This window comes from Hydra viridissima, unplaced genomic scaffold (genome assembly GCF_058129835.1).
Source record: "Hydra viridissima isolate aposymbiotic clone 2 unplaced genomic scaffold, HvirCarnegie_v1 scaffold_6, whole genome shotgun sequence".
In the NCBI taxonomy this organism is placed as follows: Eukaryota; Metazoa; Cnidaria; class Hydrozoa; order Anthoathecata; family Hydridae; genus Hydra; species Hydra viridissima.
In genome coordinates this window covers 12,215,934-12,238,620 of record NW_028324305.1, presented here as the reverse complement: position 1 = coordinate 12,238,620, position 22,687 = coordinate 12,215,934, and the positions used below count along the sequence as shown (strand labels likewise).

At 31.2% G+C, this 22,687-nt stretch overlaps 2 protein-coding genes across 3 annotated transcripts; both read left to right on the top strand.

Annotated features, from left to right (window-relative positions):
* Window positions 1-1,845: 1,845 nt before the first annotated feature.
* Window positions 1,846-19,133, top strand: LOC145190435 (uncharacterized). Of its 2 annotated transcripts, XR_016453398.1 has the most exons (10): window positions 1,902-2,042; window positions 2,183-2,291; window positions 2,537-2,636; window positions 2,736-2,839; window positions 3,388-3,592; window positions 11,154-11,331; window positions 11,729-11,961; window positions 13,842-14,004; window positions 17,826-18,739; window positions 19,026-19,133. XR_016453398.1 is itself a non-coding variant. In XM_090090618.1 (9 exons), the coding sequence occupies exons 2-9, from the start codon at window positions 2,205-2,207 to the stop codon at window positions 18,484-18,486; spliced, it is 1,731 nt and encodes a 576-aa protein (XP_089946744.1). In that variant the 5' UTR covers window positions 1,846-2,049; window positions 2,183-2,204; the 3' UTR covers window positions 18,487-19,133. The 2 variants fall into 2 exon arrangements, 1 of the variants encoding a protein (XP_089946744.1); XM_090090618.1 differs by having other exon boundaries at window positions 1,846-2,049; window positions 17,826-19,133.
* LOC149887075 (uncharacterized) lies at window positions 14,732-16,949 on the top strand. The gene is made up of 2 exons (XM_090090460.1): window positions 14,732-15,443; window positions 15,547-16,949. The coding sequence occupies exons 1-2, from the start codon at window positions 14,861-14,863 to the stop codon at window positions 16,947-16,949; spliced, it is 1,986 nt and encodes a 661-aa protein (XP_089946586.1). The 5' UTR covers window positions 14,732-14,860.
* Window positions 19,134-22,687: the final 3,554 nt, after the last annotated feature.

Here is a 22,687-nt window from a genome sequence, read left to right as displayed (position 1 = left end):
ACATCATCATTTACTCCTAAAATATCCTTTATCTTCTGTAGGACAAGTTTTTCCTCCTCAAAAACTTGTTAGTCTCTTCACTTCCCATATGTCAATTCTTAACGGAACTTGTAGCTTTTAAAAAAAGCGATTTCAAGATAAAACATTTGCTCGGAAATTAAAACGCTTAAGCTTCAAGCTTAGAAAGAATTAGAGATAACAGTAAAGTCGACACTTTGCTATTCGTCTTTCTGCGTTCTAACTTAAGCGCAACATAATGTGACTTCAGTATGTTTGGTCTTAATATTATTGAGTAATAACCTCAAGATTTTTCTTAAAATGCTGAAACCTTACACAAAGATAGTTCAGAGTAGAATGTGGTTTTTCATAATAATCTCTCCAGATTCTTTAGCATAATGTTGTTTGAGGGGACAGTACAAGAAAAGAATAGAAACTCATTAATAGCAATACTTATTCGGTCCTCTTCAACTTTCACCTGCTTATTAACAAATGAGCCAGTTGAATAATCAATACCTCGTGTAAACTAGTTTTAAATTTTTAGTTATTTTCTCCTTTTTAAATATTCTAGATGACCAAGTAGCAGTGTGGTCTACAAGTCTCTGTAAATGAATTGCTGAGTAGTTTGTTAATAAACAAAATTGCAGGTTTTAGAAATCAGAATTTCACAAAAGTATACTTACTTTTTGTTATGGCATTACTGCCGAAAAGGTTTACAGTCCTTTTTTTAGGTATGTGTGAAAAATTTTTAAACTATTCAAATATTTAATTATTATACAACTTTTTAAAGAGCTTTAAATCAGTATTACGATGGTGAAAATTTCATAAAAAACTAATGATTCTACTAAAAGTTATTCCCATTTAAGTGACAAAAATTCATTATAAGGAATGCTTGAGAAAACTGCAACCAACCTAAAAAATTAGCGTTCGGCTTACGGTGGTTTTATAATTGAACTTCATTGTTTAGTTTATAGCGCATTACTTTGCCTCGGTTATATTTTTATTCAACTAATAACAGAATATGGTTTTTTTTGTGTGTGTTTGTGTGTAAATCACGTTTTGAATACTTTAAAAAATCACCAATATTTTAAATAAGTTTCATTTTTCTAAAGAAAACAATTTTTTAATGAATAAAAAAGTCAAATACACAAAATGCTCATAATTGTGAATCCCCCCCCCCCCCCCAACCTCTACAACAGAAGAATATTTGGTACCTTTACTGCGTGCAAAAATAGAATATGAGCGTGTCATTATTTTTTTATGAAATTTGGCAGGTACATAGAAAATAGATAAATAAAATTGGTTCAAAAGTTAGAAAAAAAACCCATCATCCCTTCAATGTCAATTCACTTCCAGAACAGGAATGAAGTTTTCAATAGCAATGAAATCACTAAAAAAGTTAGTAAGTGCAAAACAAAAATAAATTGCAGTAAACTTACAACACTCTACTTTTAAAATATTATCTAATTCAATATAAAATTCTAAAAAAAAGACGAGAAAAATCCATCCATACGACACCTACCTCGAGCACGCGGTGAAAAAATGGTCACAGATTTTATCTTTAAAATCGGTGCCGTAAATCGCACATACGCACATACCTACTTTTTTGTTTTTGAACGTTATAGGGCGGCAAAAAAATTTTATTTCTGCAATTGCCACTAAACGCCAATATATTGTTTCAGCAAGATGGTGCAGCACCTAATACAGCACGTGCAACAATTGAGTTAATGAGGCAACAATTCTTACATCGGATAGCATTTAAAAACGGCGATTAATGATGATATATCCCTATTCTAGTGTAAACTTATGTTTAATTATGGAAGTTATTTAACGTGTTTCCGTAAGTTTACTACTGATTAGATTTCTCGGAATATTCACAACATCGCTTTTCGAATAATAATCACAAACCTTGAAAAAGAGAATACGTATTACAGAAAAATGCGGGAAGCAGGGTTTTATTCCTGAGCCCTCGTCTTTGCCAAATCTTAAAGATTCAAGGATCTCAAGGATTCTCAGTCACTGAATTAGATTTGTGAAAACAACTTGTAAAATGTAATTCTGTCAATAGACTTTCTTATCACCTCTTTTTTTTTTTTAGCATTTGATTGAATTCTGCTACATTACATTGTGTTTTAATGAACTTCTATTTTCTAATGTCAAAAATTTAATTTAACTTTGAAATTAGCACCGTATAACGTAAAATTAACATGCCAGTCTGTGAAGTTTGTGATGGAGAAACATTTTATGATCTTGATGGCAAATATTATTGTGTTAGTTGTAGTACACAGTCTCAGGTTTGAACTCTTTATTTTATAATATTTAAAATGATTCTAAAACGTTTTTAATTTGATTTATTTAACAAATTTGAAATTATATTAAGATAAATTAAAATGAAAAAATTTAAAACGAGGTGATTTAAATTATAATAAAAGGTCTTATAAGTATAACAAACAAAAGCTCTTCCAGAATATTTACAAAATACTTCAATTATTAGAGTAACTAAGTTTTTTTTTTTTTTTTTTTTTAAAAAAAAAAAAAGGAAATACAAGTTGAAGCAAGACAAGAAATGGGTTATGGAAAAGATTATTATTGTCAACTACAGCAAAAAACTGGCAATAAAATTGGGAAAAAGAATATGCGTAAGGTTTCAAAAGCTTTACTTTATCCTACTCAACCTATACAAAAAAAAATTTCACAAATATATAGTTTCTTCTTTTTTATTCTTTTTCATTCTATAGCTCACAATGTTGGACGGACTTGGGTTATTTATGAAGGATACCAATACTTGTTGAAAGCTCAAGTTGAAGCTCTCATAAAGATGGGCTTTGATCAACAACTTAAGGTATATTTGAATAAATTTTTCTTGCATATATATTTTTTTTAGCTTTATCATCTGCATTAACTTTATCATCTGCATGAAAAAAGTTATAGTTAATGTTTTAATTTTGTGAATTGTTTAAATTTAATTAAGACTGTTTGAATTTAAATGAGACTGAAAGAAGTTTAAATATGCAAAGTTTAGTTTAAATTTAAATGACCTACTAGCAGCTGTACCAAACCTGCCTATGATGAAACTTTAATATTTAAAAAATACATCATCAGAAAAAAAAAAGATTTTCATTAATGTATTTTAGCATCAATATGTCTTTTTTTTTTTCTTTTTTTTTTTCTGAAAATATGTAATAATTTTTTACTCTAGAATAACTTTGTGACTTAAAAAATCTCAGTCTTTTTTGTATATGGGCTATATGGACATGCCCTCTCCATAAAAACAAATCCTTAAGTTAAAGTTTTTTAACAAAAAAAAAAAATTACAAATCTTTATATAGATAATTTTAAACAAAATGAATTATTTGTTAATAAAATCAATTGCAATTGATATTTCTTTAGAATGTTGTTGGTGATCTCTGGTTTTTTTATTTACGTGAAATGAAAGTTGCTTTTTATGATGGTGAACCTTTGACCATGGAGCTGAAAAAAAAAAATCATGAAGGTGGTAGAAATTTTAAAAAGATAGGTGTCATCCCACCTTACATTAAAAGGAGAAAATCCCAAAAATGTCCAAAAAGTGTAGAAAAGCGGAGAAAGTTGCAAGGTAAATTCAACATAAAAACAAATTGTCTTTTCACACCAAATAAATACTTCTTTGTTACTCAAGAAGTTTAAGTCTAAATTACTCCATATAGACTATCATAAAGCACTAAAATATTTGGCAAGTATTTCTATTTTTTCTGAAATAAAACTTTGTTTGACAACTTAGATGCTAGTTTATACATCATAAAAATATTCTCTAGTTTTTAAAATTTCCACAAACTAATATTTATTTTACATAGTAATATTATTTATAAATCTCCAGAGCCATTGATACTAAATATGGGTGGATCAAAAGGTGTTTCTTTAAAAGTAGAGCCTTCAGCATCCCAAGCTTATTTTTAACAAGAATTACTTTTCTAAATGGGAAAAGTAGTAAACAAGAAATTAATTGGTACAAGTTAGTAAGTCAAATAAAAAATAGTAATATAAGTAATAATACAGCTATTCACGAAAGTTTAAACGATTGCAGAATTTTTATCAAGTATGTTTGGTTTTTGTTTAATAAAGAAAAACTGTAAAATGATAACGACTTAATTTTTTTTATTTATTAAAGAAAAAGTAATTAGCTTTAAAATGAATATGAACATGTTATAAAAATTTTAATATTTGGTTAGAAAAAAGCTATTACAAAAAATCTTATAGGAAAAATAAGAAGCACAAAAGTTTAAATGAATTGCAACATTCGAACAAAAAATGAAAAAAAAGTGAAATTAATATTTGAAGTGTCCTCCTTTGTTTTTATAGCAAAGATAAACTTGTTTATGCATTGATTCAACTAATTTCATGCACATCACGCGAGGTACCTTCAGCCAGTACTCATTCAAAAGTTGCTTTAAATGCTGAGTTGATTGTATTTCATGGTATGTCAGTTGATTGTCGATCCAAGACCAAATATTTTCAATTGGGTTGAGATCTGGTGATCTAGGGCACCAGGGCATCATATTGAACTTTTTTTTCAAAAAATATTCTTTGATTGAGTGTGCTGTATGAGCTGAATCCCCGTCTTGTTGAAAGATGAATTGCTTGCTTCTGCCATACAAGTGTCTGATTGATGGAACTAAACACGTTTCCAATGTGTTCTTGTAGGTGTATTGATTAATTCGGCCTTCATACAGCTCACAGAAGCCTATACCTTTGTGAGAAAAACATCCCCAGATGCCAACCAAACCTCCACCGCCTTGTTGACGATGTTGCAAAAACCTGTCTGAATATTTCTCAGTTGCAAATCTTTTGACATAGATTCTTCTCTTGCGGTTTACAACTTGAAAGTTAGCTTCATCACTCCAAATAACTTTTGCCCACTGTTCTACAGACCAGTCCAGCCTTTCTTTAGACCACACTCGTCGTTTACTTTTATCCGTGATTGAAAGAATAGGTTTTTTTTAGCAGCTATGTACGTTCCAATACCTTTGTCCGACAATGTTTGTCTCACGAGCTCTCTGCTAACTTTTGGATTTTTTTTGACTCATTGAAAATTTGTGCTAGCTTTTTTGTAGCTGAGTCTGGGGTTTTCCCTGCTCATTCTGAATATACCATTTTTGTCACGGTTGCTGAGTTTGGATGGTCTCCCAGTACGCGGCATGTCAGAGACGTCCTTGGTAAATTCCCAGATTCTGATGGTTTTTCTAATGCAATATTCAGAAATGTTAAGTATTTTGCCTATTTGAACGTTTGTGTGATTTTTTGTCGGCGCCATACCAATAACTTGCCATTTAATGTCACTAGAAACTGATTTTCGACCCATTTGCACGCAATTGAAATTAATTTGAAATTCACAATATTTTAAGTTGATTTTTAATGAATTAAAAGCTACCTGATGATGTTGTGATGAATTTTTTGATTGAAAAACTACTCAATTATTTGCCAATTAATTGATAAATTCGCTGCGAAATTTTTTTTTGCAGCGGATTTATCAATTAATTAGCAAATAATTGATCCTAAATAAAATCGTTTAAACTTTTGTGAAACCTCTTAATTTGTATCACCTACCTTTTAATGAAATTTCTGAGTAAACAGTAATGAGTCAAAACCTACTTTTTTTAATTCTATTAACAAATAACCTATTTACCAATTTGGAAAAATAATTATTTTGATATCTATTTCCGTTAGATTTTTATTCAAGAAAAGCTGAAGATTAGATTTGAAAATTCTGCAATCGTTTAAACTTTCATGAATAGCTGTATAGATAACAAATACTTAGCCTATTTTAAATACTGCCACAAAACTCAGTGCAGAAAAAAATATGACAGTGTCTGGCAGCAAGTAATGGTAGCACTTTCACAAAGCACTTCCAAGAATTATCACAATGTGAAAGCTATTTTTGACTTGATTCAAGTGCAAGAAAAATACCTCATGGATTCATTGGTCATTTCTTGTGTCCTAAAGCTGGCAAACATTCTTTGATATTCAATCCCATAGCAGTAAACACCCATGTTGCTGGTGTGATGCTTCATCCTCAAACCTCCAAAACTGTGGCCAACCTAGAACTTTTGGTGATATTAGGAAACAACATTCTGCATTTATCACTGCAGGAGGGGATACTTGGAAGTCAAAGCAGTTTACAAATGTGATTTACTTTACATTGATTGAGTTTTCAGATGACAAGATTTTAAAGTTTAAACAAAGTTACCTTAGTCTTCCAGTTTCTTTTTGAAATGAAATGTTCTGAGCTAATGGCTGTTGATGTTGTTTTTGTTGAGTGAAAATAACCCAGTATTAAAAAATTTGATCAACACTTATCACTCTCATAAACCTGTTTGTACAACAAATGGAAAATTACTAAATCTAAGTTCTAGCATTTTACTGTCTTCGACACTTGTTTAACATGGTAATAGACACCTTTGTATGATGGCTGTAGAATTTAAGATGAATGAGCTGGTAGACAAATTAGGATTCACAAACATAAAAAATATTTTCATAACAGCAACACCACTGCCAAGCTGACATGAGTTGCATAAAAAGTATAGATGTAAATTATAAGTACCACCATTTACTTTGCATTCTGGATAAAACTCTTCCTTCAACCATTCAATAAATCTCATGCTTATCCAACCAAAATCTTAAATTAAATATTCAATACCAGTTAGACCACCTAGAGCCCATTCAATTGGGCTCCTTTTCTGCACACGATGGTTGCTTTTACTTGATCACCAGGGAAAAGTAAAAGGAACCATCAGTTATCACAATTCCATTTATGAACTGGATGTTATTCCAGACAGTTCATATTATTTAGTGAGAACTTCAAAATATTTATCAATTATTTCTTGCGTGTAAAAAGCAGCTCTGGCAGGCTTAAAGTTTTTAGTAAGTTTTTCTTGTGGAGATTTCTTTTGACCATCAGTTTATAGTTGCATAGTCTTTGCCAGACCTGCCATTTTTTAATATGTCTGATTGATTTGTACAATGAAGGTTTGCTACATATGAACTCCATTTAAGTTAAACCATAGCTCTATTTACAAAAGTACTTAAATGCATGCATCATTATTGTTTCTATTTGCTGTGAGAGTACTGTTGTTAAACCTGATCCTTTGAAACTTTCATTATTGTTTTTTTTTTGCAAACTAATGTTGAGGAGGGAAAGCCATGTTTGAATACCATATTTGAATGTAGCTTCTCTAATTAAGGTATTTTATCAGCTAATGCAATCTCTATATCTTCTTCATTGCACAACTTTACTTGATGACAATTTAAATGTGAATGATTAGTTAGTGAATTTTTTTTTGATTTTATTTTCTTTGGCTTAAAATAAACAGAAACTGGAGCGAACACTTACAGAAAATTTAATCAAATCCACATAGACACTCTATTACTTATGGAGAATATAAAGCAATTGAGAATATAAAGTAACTTATTATGGAGAATTAAAGTAATTGATCAATTAATTGAGCAATAAGTTTTGTAAGATATATAATTTTTACATTAATTTTGAAAAAAGTATACCATGAGTACAACCATTCGAATTGAAATTAAATTTTCTACAAGATAGTGTTACAGTATATTTTACCTGGATTTCAGTTCCTAAGCTTTTACATTAGGACTGTTCTTTTTTTTTTTTTTTTTGAAATTTGCAACTCCTGTGCTTTCATGTGAAGCAGTATGGTACCAAATAATGAAATCAAAAAAGAAATGAAATTAAACAATATCTAGACCATGCTCCTCAATTGCAAAGTTTTTACTATAGCGCAGTATAGTCACCTATATGCAACAATAATCAATTAAATTGTTTTTAAGTATGCCTAAAATTTTTACTTATTTGGGATGAATCAGAATCTTATATAACTAAATTAATTCCTTTTTTTTTTAGGAACTAAAATGCTGGAACTGAATTTCAATTCACAGTCATAACAAGCTTAGAGCTTTTCCATTGTTTATTTGTCAACCTCGCAATATTGGACTGAATTGAATTTTAGATTGTTCATTACTCTTGTGAGGTGCTTTAACTTTGTGATAGCAATAGCTGAATAATAATCATTTGAGCAGAAATGGCAATGGATTTGGTGTCTTTGCAAATGCATCTAGAAATTGCCTTTTAATTTTAATTGTCCTTCTGAAAATATGACATTTGGCCAACCAGTGGATCTACCTCTGATCATCTTGCCAACTGAGCTGAATTTTGGAAAGTGTTTTATTTTTCAAAAGCAATGATGAGTTATTGAAAATTTGACTGAGAAGTAACCTGATAATGATGTTATTGCAGAAATTGTTTTGAAGTAAGTACTACATCAATACAAGCTAGCTGGTTTACCTACAGTTTGCAAAGATTTAATTAAGGATTGTGTTACTAAAGTGTACTTGAAATGCCTGATCCTGCAGAAAATACCATCTAAAAGGCAATTTCTGGATGCATTTGCAAAGACGCCAAGTTCATCCTTTATTCAGAAAAAAGAGATGTTGATTAAAGGTCACTTCTCTTTGAAATAGTAGATGGTAAGAAGGTTCCTAAACTTGAAGTGAAATTACTTGAAGATCATCATTCTGTGAGACACATGGCAATAACTTCCATAATTGATAAGGAGGCTTCAAGAAAGTTACAAGAAAAGAGGTAAAACATAAACTTGCTTTTACAAGAGCTGCTGCTGAAAAGAAAAGAGTTACTGCACTTTCATCAATACCAGAAAGAAATAACGATGATGGAAGAGGTCTTAGTGATGAAGACAAAGACAGCTCAAAAGCTGAAGAAGATTTTGTCCTGGATCCTTCTACTTATAAAAGGTAGTCTACTACCATGACACTGCTGGTGAAGAAACAAGGACAATATCTTGGAGATGTGGCAGAAGCAACAGTAAGTAACAATATTTCAGATAGAGCTGCTTTAGCAATTATAAATGTAACACTACATTCTTGAGATCATCAACAGTTACTACATTCCTGAGATCATCAACAAGCACATGGTTTGAGAGGTGTAACTTAAAGAAGTAGATAAAGCACTAACAGTGTTTGGTGGTGGTGCTATGATGGTAAGAAAGGTGCCACTCTCCTTCAAAACCAAATGGATGGAAAGTTTTATCAGTCCAGCAAAACAGAGGAACATGCTTCACTAGTTTGTCTGCCTGATGGAAATTTCTTAAGTCATGTCACCTTTGAAAATGGAAAAGCACAAACAATTACCATGTGCATCCTGAATTTCCTAGAAAGTAAATATTGCCTTGAAGACATTGAAGCACTAGATTGTGATGGAACAAATACCAACATTGGTACTGAGGAAGACATCAATCATCAAAAAGTGCAACTATTTGAGCTCTACAGTGACAAATGCATGCAAATGAATTGCCCCTCGAACATCTCATAGCTAAATTTGATAGACCAACATCAGGTGCAATTAATTTTTCAGGGCCAATAGTTATGTTGTTGCCAATTGTTACATAGATGCCTATTGTGCATTTTAAGTGATTTGGTCTATCTGAACCTCTTTTAACAATGCCAGAGAATGTTTGGAAAAATCTGTCTATTGATCAGAGATACATGTGGAGAATAGTATTACCACTAATCACTGGAGAATTTCCCAAGGACCTAAAAGTACTTAGGCTCAGACCATGTTGTCAGGGTAATTAGCAGACCACTGCATGTTGTGTATGTCAGCTGTATGCTTCCACAATAGAAACTTTTGAAGAGCTGACCATTTTAACTTCTTACATTGTTGATACCTATGTTCTAATATGGTTCCTAATGAAACTCACCATCAATGGTCCAGATTATCTCTTCTTTTCGATAAAAAAAACAAAAAACAAACTAATTTAGAACATTAAGGCAAGCAAGGTTGTTCACAACTGCATTCAGCAAAATCCATTCTTCGCACATTCTGAGAACATTCTACTTGCTAAGCTAGCCTCCTCACTTAAAATAAATAAATTTGACACTGTTCGTACATCAAAGATGCAAGAACAAGGAACCAAGTTCCAGGTACTATTTGGCTTTTCTGTGTCTCACCTCATGATGAAATGGAGTGACACTGTATATGTAGCTCCTCTAGTAAGAAACCTAAGTGCTGATGACATCTTAGCCATAGTCACCACACTGTTTGTCATGTCAATGTTCATGTATCACATTCAGATGGTAGAATGGGGTAAAAGAAGTTACAAGAGCTTCACTGAAAGTTTTCAGTTCTGAGAGACGTGAAGCTACAATCAAAAAACTGAACAAAGCCAACAGTCAAAAAAGTGAACAAATTTTCTTTAACTAAAAACTTTCAACTGAAATAGTTGGTGATTTTTAAAATTAACTTATATTTTACACAAAAAAATAACCATTTTACATGAATTACACTAGAAGCTTTTCTTATATTTTTTAATAAAGCATTTATAGTAAGCATTTGAAGTAATCATTTTTAAGAGCAATTTAATTGATGATAATAGTTGAGTATAAGTCATCTGTAACAACATACTATTTCTAAGCTATGCTGTGCTATGGTATAAACTTTATGATCAAGGAGGAGGGTTTAGGTATTATCCAATTTCAGTTTTTTTTTGGATTTCATACTTTTGTGTCATACCGCTTTACATGAAATCACTGGAGTTGCAACTTTCAAAAAAAGAACTTTTATGAACCGCCATATTTTGCATATGCAAATCAAAGAAAAAAGCATATATTTACAACTTTTTTAAACTTTTGTAAGAACAAAAATTGACCAAAAATTAACATAGTACCTATTTTGACAAATTCGAAAAAGTGAGATAATTCTTTATTGCTAGTGTTTTTATTTTTAAAATATTTTTGTTTCTTCTGGTTCTATTTCATTATTTTGATCAGTGATCGAAAAAATAGTGTAATCAGTTTGCACAGATTTTAATCTATTATGCTTGTTGTAAATATTTACTCCATAAAAAAGTTTTGTAAAAAATTGAAGAAATTTTGACAGTTTTGTGTTTCCATGTTCTAGTATTTAAATATCAATGCATTAGTAAAAAAATTTAAAGTCATTTTTGCTTGATCTTCATTCAGTAACTGAGTTGTTTTTAATTTTATAAATTTTATTAGTTTTAAATTTACATTAAAAGTAATTGCTTTTCAAAATTTGCTTAATTATAAAAAAGCTTTACTTAGTTTTTTTACTTGTTTGATGATAGAAAACAATCTTTCGCAAGAATCTCCACAGCAGCAAGAAGAACAGGAAATTATATCACATCAACCAAACTTTGATTTGAAAAAAATAGAAAAATTTTTCTCACAGCAGCATACATTGATACTTTGCTACTTAGGCCTATTGGTGCTTAAAGAACCCATTCTTATAACAGATTTGTTGAGGTATAACTTTTAAAGTATTACTTTTAGTCATAATTATGCAAGTAATGCAACTTAATTGAGTTTGTATGCTTTAGGTGTAAAGGTGTTTTTTTTTTTTTCATTTTTATTCATTTTGTCTGTTGTTCTTTTGAGTTTTTTTTTTTTTTTTTTTTAATTTAATATTTTTTCAATTGGCTTTTGTACCAATTTGTACCAATTTGTACCAATTACTTTTGTACCAATTTGTACAATTTGTATCAATTACTTTTCTACCAATTTGTACAATTTGTACCAATTACTTGGCACAAATTGAAAGATTTAAATCAAAACAAACTTTAATTTGGTAGATTTAACTTCAAAAATCTAAAATGTTTTTAAAAGTTATTTTTTCAGAATTAAAAAAAATTAATTTTTAAAGGTGGTCAAACGAAGGAGCTCTTCCATATCATAAGGCTTCAGTTGTGCTTCCAGAAGAGATGAAGTTTGCTTATAGAGATGATACAAAACTTTGCAGAAAGAAGACCCCTTCACCAAATAAAATGAGCACTCTTGCAAAAAAAATGATTGAAAAGCTGAAACTGAATATAAGTTTTTCGATTGATGAGTTACAGCTGCTTTTAACATCTGTTATTGTTGATTTGGAATTTGACTGTAAGTTGTTGTTTTTTTTTAAAATCTTTGTTGTTAGATAAATTTTGGGATTTAAAAAAATAATATTGGATTTTGCTTTAACTAAAGATTTTGTCAAATGTTTACTTAAAGAATAATGCTTTTATAAATTGTTCTGTACTTTATTTTGTAAGATAAGAGCAATAATTTGTTTCTTTAAAGTTAGAGTTATAAATGAGATGCTGAGAGCCAGAGTGGAACATTCTGCAGACCCCTCTTCCCTCTGCTAAATAAAGTGCTATCTTAATAGTTATTTTTCTTTTTACATAAGTTTGTTTTAATTTTTCATATATAATTTTCCAGATAAATATTTCAGTTAACAGTAGAACTTTTTATACAAACTAAGTAAAAAAAGTAATAAGTTTAGAATTAACTAAATTTCCTTAGAGTGATGACACTTTTTGCTTTTGAATTTGTAATAACCTCTTTAGCAGCTCTTGAAAATATCTGCATCTTAATCTGATGATCTGATGACACATCAGAATCTTTAAAAAAAACACTAACAAAAGTTCAAAAATATTCTTAAAAGAAACAACGTTTGAACCTTAAAGTGGAGAATTCTTTTCCAATTTTTACAAAAGAGCAAAAAGTTAGGTGCAGATGATTGTCTTAAATGAAAGTGAAGAGTATATTTTCTGATTCACATTACACAGGTCAACAATAAAAACCTTTGGAATATTTTTACCTAATTCCTGTGTTGTTTGGTTTTCAATTACCCATCAATAACTCACAATCTAGTTCTGATAAATGGCATTACTGTTTGTTTTCGTCTTGTTTCTTTGGATTGCAGTGTTCAGCTTTTGTGCTTTTAATTTACACTTTAAGTATGGATAATTGTGGTTGTAAAAACTCTCTTAAGACTTTTTGTTATTTATCTGTTGACTTAGTAGCGAAAAAAATATCAAAGGAGTATTACTGACTTAGTTAAAAGAAATATACTTTGTATATTTTGGTGTAGAAATCAGTAATATGGACAAATGTTGGGTTCCTTGCAAAATATGCTGTTTGTGTTGAGAATCTTAGGAAATGTTATAAGAAAGAGAATAAAACTTTTAAATTTGCAGTATCCATGGTATGAAGAGAACTAAAAAAATCATTCAGACAATTATTATTTATTTTAGGTAGCATTGATGTTTTTGGGTATAACTCCAAAAATTAGTTAGCGATTGTCTATCCTAACCTTACTTTAGTTGAAAAACCAGTAAAACTTGAACCAATATTCTCTATCTCTGAGCAACTCCAGTCTATTGATAGGGTTTTGCAATCCAGTTCCAAATTTAGTTCTTCAGAAAATTTAAAACACCAATTGTTTACACAAGCTGAGTTGAATGATTTAGTGATTTGACTAAGAAAATTATAGAGTTGGGTGGTTCTAGACTGAGTAATATGGTTATAAATAAGTTTGTAAAAACTAAGAACTTATCAAGTTCAAAACTCTTGGTTATCTAATGACATGATGATGGATTGTCTTAAATTCCACTTCTTGCACAACCATCTCGACTTTTTTCCTATAAGCTTGGGCGATGTGAGTGAAGAGCAGGACATGAAAGAGATGGAGAAGCAAAAGCAGTGACATTTGTATATCAACATGATAGGTGATTAGTGTTGGCCACTTCACAGAGAACAACAAAATGCCTCACATTAGAGAGAAAGCTATACAAGAAACTTTACAAAGAAAACAGATAGGAAATTTTAAATAAGCGCCTAAAATACTTACTAAAGTATTGAAGTAATTTAATATTATCAACTCAGTATTTAATTATTTGAAAAAGCAGTAGTTTTTAAAGTCATGTTTAATGAATAATTTAGCGTAAAGTAAAAATTATACATTCAATTAATATGTTCAAAATGTTTTTAAATAGATGCTGTTTTAAAGATCGTTTGTTTCTTGGTAAAATATCTTGAATTTGGGTTTTCATATCATGTTTCATCATGGAATGTGAAATTTCTATTGGAAGGATATCTTGCTGCTTTTGTTTTTTACGCTGTAAAATTGTTATATTTTCTTGATGGAGAATCAGAAGTGTAAGTAATTTTTATATTAATCTATTTTTTGATTCTTACACAAACATCTTGTTGCAGATTATCTTTGTTTTTAAGCAATTTTGGGGTGCTTAATTCAAAGACAATATCCATTTTTCTTGGTTAGCCTACTTAGGGTAGAAATTAAAATTTTTTGGCCTAGTGTGACAGTATAGGAATATATTTGGAAATGATAAGATTTTAATAAACATTGATTGAACGTTCTTTAATGCTGTTGAAAGATAGATTATACGTTCTTTAGATGATTAGTGAGTCTGAGCTTTTATAATAGGCTGTGCTTGTAGTTGTTTTATAAAATGCTTGAGGCTATTCCTCTTAACATATGCACTGTTGTAAAAAATGACCAAAAACTACTTTGAGCTGACCCGAGAAAACCGCTTTGACAGGGTGAAACTACAATGTTTCCTGACTCCAAAAATGTAAAATTTGAAATCTAACTATTTTGTCCAAGAAAATAATTTTGATTTTTAGTTTTTAGTACTTTGCACAATAGGGCAAAATGACTGCTTTTTAAATTTTGCATTTTTACAGCATTCAGAAACTCTCCAAAATTAGCATGTATTACTCTAAAACATAACAGTCTATATAGCAAGTATAATTTGTATTTATTTTAACTCAGAAGATAAAATTTTACCTACAATTTCATGGTTGAACTATATTATAAACATTTTGTTGCATCAAAATTGTAAATAAGCTAAAAACTCCGGGAATAGGCAGTGAACATGTTTGTTTTAAGTTTTGCATCAAAATTGTAAACAAGCTAAAAATTCCGGGAATTGGCAGTGAACATGTTTATTTAAAGTGTTTCACTTATCAGTTGTGTGAGAAAAATTTCAAAATGCCAAATTTTTCAAAAAATCATGAAGATTGTCGGAAATCTGTCTGTGTCTTGTGTCTGAAGAAGTGCTCTCGAGAGTTGACACAGTTCCTTGTTGAAAAGATCCTCAAGCATTACCATACAAGTCTTGATTTGACTGATACCAGAGTGCCAAGAGGCATTTGTGACTCATGTCGAACAATTATTCGGAGAGAAGATGAAGGAAAAGATGTTAACCTGCCACCTTTGTTTCCTTTCTCATCTATAAAAGTTAGACCACCAACAAGAGATCAAGGTTGCAACTGTCTTATTTGTCAAGTTGGACATTTGAAGTTGAATGAGAAGAGCCCAGTGGACTATTCTAAACCTGTGGAAGATTGTACCCCTCAAAGATGTGGTGATTGTTTGAGTCTAGTTGGAAGAGGTCTGCCACATCAGTGCACTCCATTCACTTTTAGAGAGAATCTCAAGCAGCTAGCTACAGCTGATCCACTCGCTGCAGAGCAAATAGCTACTCAAGTCATCTCTACTAAACCTTCCACACCTGGTGGTACTGCCAAAATATCGCATCCTAAAGGCGGCCCACCACTTAGAGTTAAAACAGGTGATACTTTTATATATACATATAAAGATGGCAGGTTCAGAGGGAATACCTTTAATTTTAAAACTTAAAATTACAAAAAGTGTTAATATAATTTCATTTTTAGGAAGCTCAAGTGCAAGAGCTCTTTTTCCTGAACCCAGCATCAAAACTGAAGATCTTGTACAAGTTCAGCTAAACACAGGACTGTCCAACCTTGGCATGAAGAAATTGGCATCAACCATCAACAGAGTCAGTGACACCAAGATTGTGGAGACTAGTTTTCTAGCTAAGTTTGAAGCCATTGGCAAACAGTTGTCTGAGTTTTTTACTCAAACCAGCATCCAAGTTTTATCAGAGAGTCACTCCACTGACTTTGTGGTTGTGCATTGCAAGGATCTTGCCGAGCTTTTGAATGAAGTCCTGCTTTCTCGAAGAGTTTTCCAGAATCATATTGTCAAGTTGGGAATTGATGGAGGTGGAGGATTTCTGAAAGTTTCTCTTGGCATCATGGAGTTGGATTCTCACTGTGATTCAAGGTCACCACCACGGAAAAAACTTTTAACTCAGAGGACTGCCAAAGACAGTAGTGTAAAGCGTCAAATGCTTGTGGCTTTATCAGAAGGACAACCAGAAAACTTTGAAAATGTGAGGCAGATCTTGTCTTTAATCAAGTTAGACAAAGTCAACTTTGTTGTCTCATGCGACATGAAACTTGCCAACATCCTTTGTGGCCTTCAGAGCCATGCAAGTACTCACCCTTGCTCTTGGTGCAACACAGAATCAAAGCATCTTTCTCAATCAGGATCTTTGAGAACACTAGGCTCACTTGTTGCCTGTTATCAAGAGTTTGCTAAGTCTGGTGGTGATATCAAAAAGGCAAGATCTTTTGGCAATGTAGTGCATGAGCCTTTGCTATCTGGTTCTGAAAACAAACCCATCTTGGAGCTCATACCACCAATGGAACTCCATCTTCTCCTTGGTGTGGTCAATCACATGTACAAAGCCATGACAGAAGTTCGGCCCAATGTTGTCAAGTGGCCCTCAGCTCTCCACATTCAACAAGAACCATACCATGGTGGGCAGTTTGCAGGGAATGCCTGTCACAAGCTTCTCAGCAATCTTGACCTCCTTCAAAGAATTGCAGAGACTGAGTCTGCTTTTCAAGTCTTTGGAATCATTGATGCCCTTCGAAAATTTAAGTCTGTGGTGACAGCATGTTTTGGTATGGTTCTGGAGGATGACTTTTCTGAAAAAATTGATCGCTTCAGAGACTCATATTTGGCAATCATGAACATCAGTGTGACTCCAAAAGTTCATGCTGTTTTCTTCCATGTGAAGCAATTCATTGAGATCAAAAAAGCTCCCTTGGGGATCTTTAGTGAGCAGGCAACAGAATCAATGCATCATAATTTCAGCTCACATTGGCAGAGATACAAAGGAGACCGCAATCATCCTGAGTATGCAAAGAGGCTTCTTTCATGTGTTGTGGACTACAACAGCAAGCATTTGTTAAGAATCAAATATTGAGAAGAATTTATTTTATGTACCATTTGCTCTTTATGTGTTTAGAATCAAGAGGTTGTTTTTGTGTTTTGGCTTAGAATAACTAAAAGAATTATTTAAGAAAGTGTTTATTATTTCCATCTTGTTAATGAAAAACTATATCAGTTGTGTCAGAATAAACTATTATTCAAGTGAATTTTAGACAGTTATGTTTTGGAGTAATAAATGCTTATTTTGAAGAGTTTTTGAATGCTGTAAAAATGCAAAATTTGAAAAGCTGTCATTTCGCCCTATTGTGCAAAGTACTAAAAACTAAAAATCGAAATTATTTTCTCGGACGAAATAGTTAGATTTCAAATTTTACATTTTTGGAGTCAGGAAACATTGTAGTTTCACCCTGTCAAAGCAGTTTTCTCGGGTCAGCTCAAAGTAGTTTTTGGTCATTTTTTACAACAGTGTATGTTAATTATGAAGTCACTTTTTTCACAAACTTAATTGTGACCTATGTTGTGAAGAAAATCCTTAACTCATTTTGACACTAGTGGGTCGGCATAGTAGAGACTTGACATAAGAGTAAATTAATTCAGTTGATCTTTTGCTTTTACAATTTGGGCCTATGGATGATTTTGGTGTCTCTAAGAAGATCTTTTCATTTGAATTCCTTCCCTGAGTACTCCACTTTAATACAATATACGGACTTTAATGTATGAAGACAAAGCATTTCACATATAGAAATTTTTACTTTTTTAAAAAAAGTAATCTGAAACTTTTATGTTAAACTTCATTTTAGCTTCATTTTAACTTCGTGGGTCGATTTCATTTTTTAAGGTTTCTTTTAAACTTTGTTAGAATTATGTACAATACAAGCATGCAGCTGACTGTATATTTAATTTCTTATAGCAATGGGAAAATCAATGTAAAAGTGTTGCGAGATTTTAAATTACCTCTTAATGTGGAATCATGGAAAGATTGGGTACTTAAACATATGAATAAAGTTAAAAAGAAACTTCACAATGGTATTCCTCAATCCTTAAACGATTTACAGTATATAAATGATGTTTCAACGTACGTCGATTATTGTTGTAAAGACGTTTTTAATAGTTTCCAATCACGCGATTGTGTTCAAGCGACACACGAGCAAATGAGCAGGGTTGTTAGACGAGTAACCTCCAGTAACGAGACTAAAGAAAGTTTATTTAAAGCTTTGAATACATCCGCTCGTCTCTTAAATGAAAAAATTGACTTCGATAAAATTGTAAGATTACCCAGCAGTTTTCCTCTCAGCCACAGTCATACTGGAGAACCGCTATATTCTAACGTTAATAACTTAGATGAAGAAATGAATTATAATAATGAGGTATGCATTCTATCTAGTAATAGTGACATTTCTGGAAAGTCACCTTTTATAAGTTGCCTTACAATAGATCCTAACGATTCATGTAAATACTTGATAGATGTGTTATCTAAGCGATTTTTAATGGAACAAGTTGAACTGCACCCGTATGTGAAAGCTGTTGGAAGTGCTATACGCGTATCTAAGCTTAATTTGTTTCAATATTGAATAAGTTCAATAGCTGAAATGATGAAAAGTTTCTAAACAAAAGAATATTTGCTAAATGAAGAACCCATTTGAATTCATTCTTGAATAAAGATCAAAACTAATTAAAGAATAGTTGAGCTAAGTAATGAGGTAATTAAAGCAACAATGTTTTGATTCCTCAGTAAGGAGTGAGTAATAGTAACATAGTTACTATTGTTGATGATGCCGCTCGAAGGTTTGAGCGGTAACATAGTACGCGTCGTTTTTAGGCGACGTAACTTCGTTCTATTAATAAAGCATTTCTTATAACATTGTGATGCTTTTTGATTTTCACAGGAGGTAACTTTAAATTGACAAAAATCCAATGTCGTGCTGATGTTTTTGTAAAATCGTTACAATAAATATTTATACAGTGACCAAGAGACCACTTTCAACCATTGTAGCAACTATAAAGTATTCTAGATACAAAATGAAAAGAAGGGGTTTTCATTGAGAAATGTCTCAGAAAATTTGAATCATGGAATCATGTTGAATTTCAAAATATTTGTAAAAGCAAACAGAAGCATGTCGAAAGCAGATAGATGAAAATGTTTGAAAGCGTGTTAGATATTTTCTATAGTCGAAATTATATTGAAAAATATAGATATCTGAAAGACATTAAAAATAAATTCTTTATTATTTCTGTGCGAGCTTAAGTATTCGAATACTGTTGAAATTGCCGTTCAAGCTATTGTATAAAGGGGGGAAAAAATATTTTTAGGAGGTGAAAAGCATCCGTTCTAGAAGTTTGTGGATGTTTTCTTCGATGAAAAAATTTTTTCCTAAGAAATTGTATCAAGTTTATATATTTATAAGTATTTTGCGGAAGCGATCTTTAGAATTTGGTTAAAGTTCTGTGAATTATCCGCGAAAGTTTGATGCTTTATACTTCATGTAATAAAGTATTAGAGACATAACGACAGTGAGAAAAAAAAAGGCAAAATCCCTGGATCAATGGGATCCGGAGATTTACTTTTTAATAAGCTATTAGGTATGATTAAAGATTCAATTCTTTCAAATATGATTTTAAGAGATCTTAATTCTGGTTTTCATGTAATTATAATTCATAAAACTATAGTTTTATGTTTTTAAGTTTCTACCAGCGGCATGCATTCCCTATACGCATAAAACGACCTTTTATACTCACAGTGCATAGAAACATGCTCTAAAACCTTGCAATAATTCCCCAGAATTTTTTTTTATTATTATTATCATCAGGAAACATTTACTTATTTTAAAAATATAAAAAATAACTTTTTTCACTAGGGGCCTGGGGAGAAATAACGTATTTTAAGGCGGCGTTGAGATAGCTATCAAGTTTCTATTGTTTTTACATACTCAAGTTTCATACTCAAGTTTCTGCTGTTTTTTTTTTCTGGTTCTATCATAAACTAGACCAAAATTAATTGTCAGATTTCAAATTTCATCTAGAAATCCCTTTTTAAGTTTTATGGACAAGTGAAGCTGAAAATTTCCTTCATTAAACCCCCTGAATTTGGTCTTAACTTTTAAACGAGAAAATTTTTTAAATGAAATTTAAATTCTCTCGATTAATTTTGATCTAATTTGATAACACAAATACACGCACAAATTGAAAAGGGCTTTTAGGAACCATACCCTGGTGATTAGTGATCTAGTAGGATTTGTTACAACGACTTTGATTTCTGTGAAAAATTTTTCTAATTGAATGTTTGAAATTTTTTTCACGTATATCACTTTTAGGGAGATTGACAGAGAAACTTTAATCCCAGCCCTCCATCCACCTCTAATTTAATCTCCTCCATCTACCTCTAATTTAATCTCCTCCATCCACCTCTAATTTAATCTCCTCCATCCACCTCTAATTTAATCTCCTCCATCTTCCTCTAATTTAATCTCCTCCATCCACCTCTAATTTAATCTCCTCCATCCACCTCTAATTTAATCTCCTCCATCCACCTCTAATTTAATTTCCTCCATCCACCTCTAATTTAATCTCCTCCATCCACCTCTAATTTAATCTCCTCCATCCACCTCTAATTTAATCTCCTCCATCCACCTCTAATTTAATCTCCTCCATCCACCTCTAATTTAATCTCCTCCATCCACCTCTAATTTAATCTCCTCCATCCACCTCTAATTTAATCTCCTCCATCCACCTCTAATTTGATATCATTTGTTTCTTGATTTCTGTAATGAAGCGCCATTGCTACCAAGCCCTTTAATGCTCTTGCAAAACACGATAGAATTGTCTTTTTATATATAATTAAATATTTATAAAAAATCCAAATATAACAGGTTGATATCAAGTGATACAGGTTGCAATCTAGTTATTGAAAAAATTGTAGGCAACAGATTATTTACCTCTTTGCTTTAATTTACTTCTAACAGTAGTTAAAATTTATCACCATTAAATAATTTTCAAATCAGCTCGTTGTTGTCATTGAATTTAATATTGAACCCTTCCCTGTTCCTAATTACCCTTTTTGAAAAAAAAATGAAAAAAGAAAAAAAAAAAAAGTAGAAATAACTGAAAATTTTCAACAAATTAATTTAAAAGAGCGTTGGTCTGCCATTGGTAGCAACTTCAACTTTAATTCTTCTCGGCTTTTCTAAAGGTTTTGAATTGTTTCCAAAGAAATTTTGTTCATTCTTCCAACAGCTCTTAGTTAATTTAGTGACAGTGGTGGTGGAAATCAACATTTTACTTGTTTTTCTAAAATATATTACAAAGGTTCAATTATATGAAGGTCAGAAAATTGTGGAGGTCAGATAAGATGTTCAACTTCCCCAGAATGCTCCTCGTGCCAAGCAGTGATCACTTTAGCAGTACAAATTGGAGCATTATCATCTTGAAAAATTACGAATCAATATGGTCTGATAAAATATATAATTAATCTTGGCTTTTTATTCTATCGTGAAGAGAAACTATTGGGTCAGCTGATTTCAAGACAACCTGAGTTATACACGTCTTTTGGTTGTCTCCACACGTATACACGGTTGGTGGTAAAAAACTAGGGTTACTCAAACGGGATCCCGTTTTCCCGGGATCCCGGAGGTAAAAAACCATCCCGTTATCCCGGGATTTCAATGAAATTTCCCGGGAATCCCGGTAATTTTTTAAAACATTTTGAACATTTAAAAAGATATTAAAAATATTATTACTCAAAATTTGAGTACAAATTACTTCCTTTTCCTTTTCTATAAAAATTTGGAAGATATATTATAGAGGGCAATTAAATCGCCAATATTTTGCATTTTGGTTTGTGTCTAAGATAGATAAATTTTGGTTTGTGTCTAAGATAGAATTTGATTTATAAATAGAATTGATTTACTTATTTAAATTTTATATGTTGTAACTTACAGCATATAAAGCTTAGATAAACAAACCAAATCAATTTATAAATCAAACTCAATAATAATATTTTATCTATCTTAGGCACAAACCAAAACTGCAAAAAATTGGTGAGTAATCTAATAAATAAACACAATTGCAAGAAATTCCAATGAATAAAGGGGAGTCCCAGATATGTTAAATATAAAATAACTACGGACAAGTTACAAATACTTGTACGTGCAAAAAAAGTAATTAGTCACGCATAAAAGTTGTTAGTTAGAAAGTAAAGTAGTTAGTTACGTTAAGAAAGTAGTTTGTATGTAAAAAGTGAAATAAGTGAAAAACCAAGTAGGTGAAGTTTAAAATAAATGTTTAATAATTACAACTAATTTAAAATAATTTATCTACAATCAGCACACTATTTCGGGATTTTTATTGTAGGTAATATAGTTTTATATTTTAGTATATTTTTATCTATTTAATTAATAGGATAATAAATATACAGCATCATGTCAAGTGGATCTAAGACATGGGAAAATTTTACCTTAGAAAAAAAAACAGAATCTGCCACTTGTAATATATGTAAAACAACAATAATGTGTAAAGGATTTTCAACAAGTGGTCTTCTTCGTCATTTAAAAAATCTTCACAAGGAAGTCGAAATTGAAGTGAAGAAAAAAAGGCCAAACGAAGAAACAAATTTTGAAGTTAGAAATGCTCAACCTAAAATTACGTCATTTATAAAAAAGGAATCTATAGAAGAAGTTGTTTCAAAATTGGCGGCTGTAGATGGTTTTTCTAATAATGCTATTGCAAAATCTGAATTTATAAGAAAATCTTCATCTGATTAAGGAATGATATTGCCAA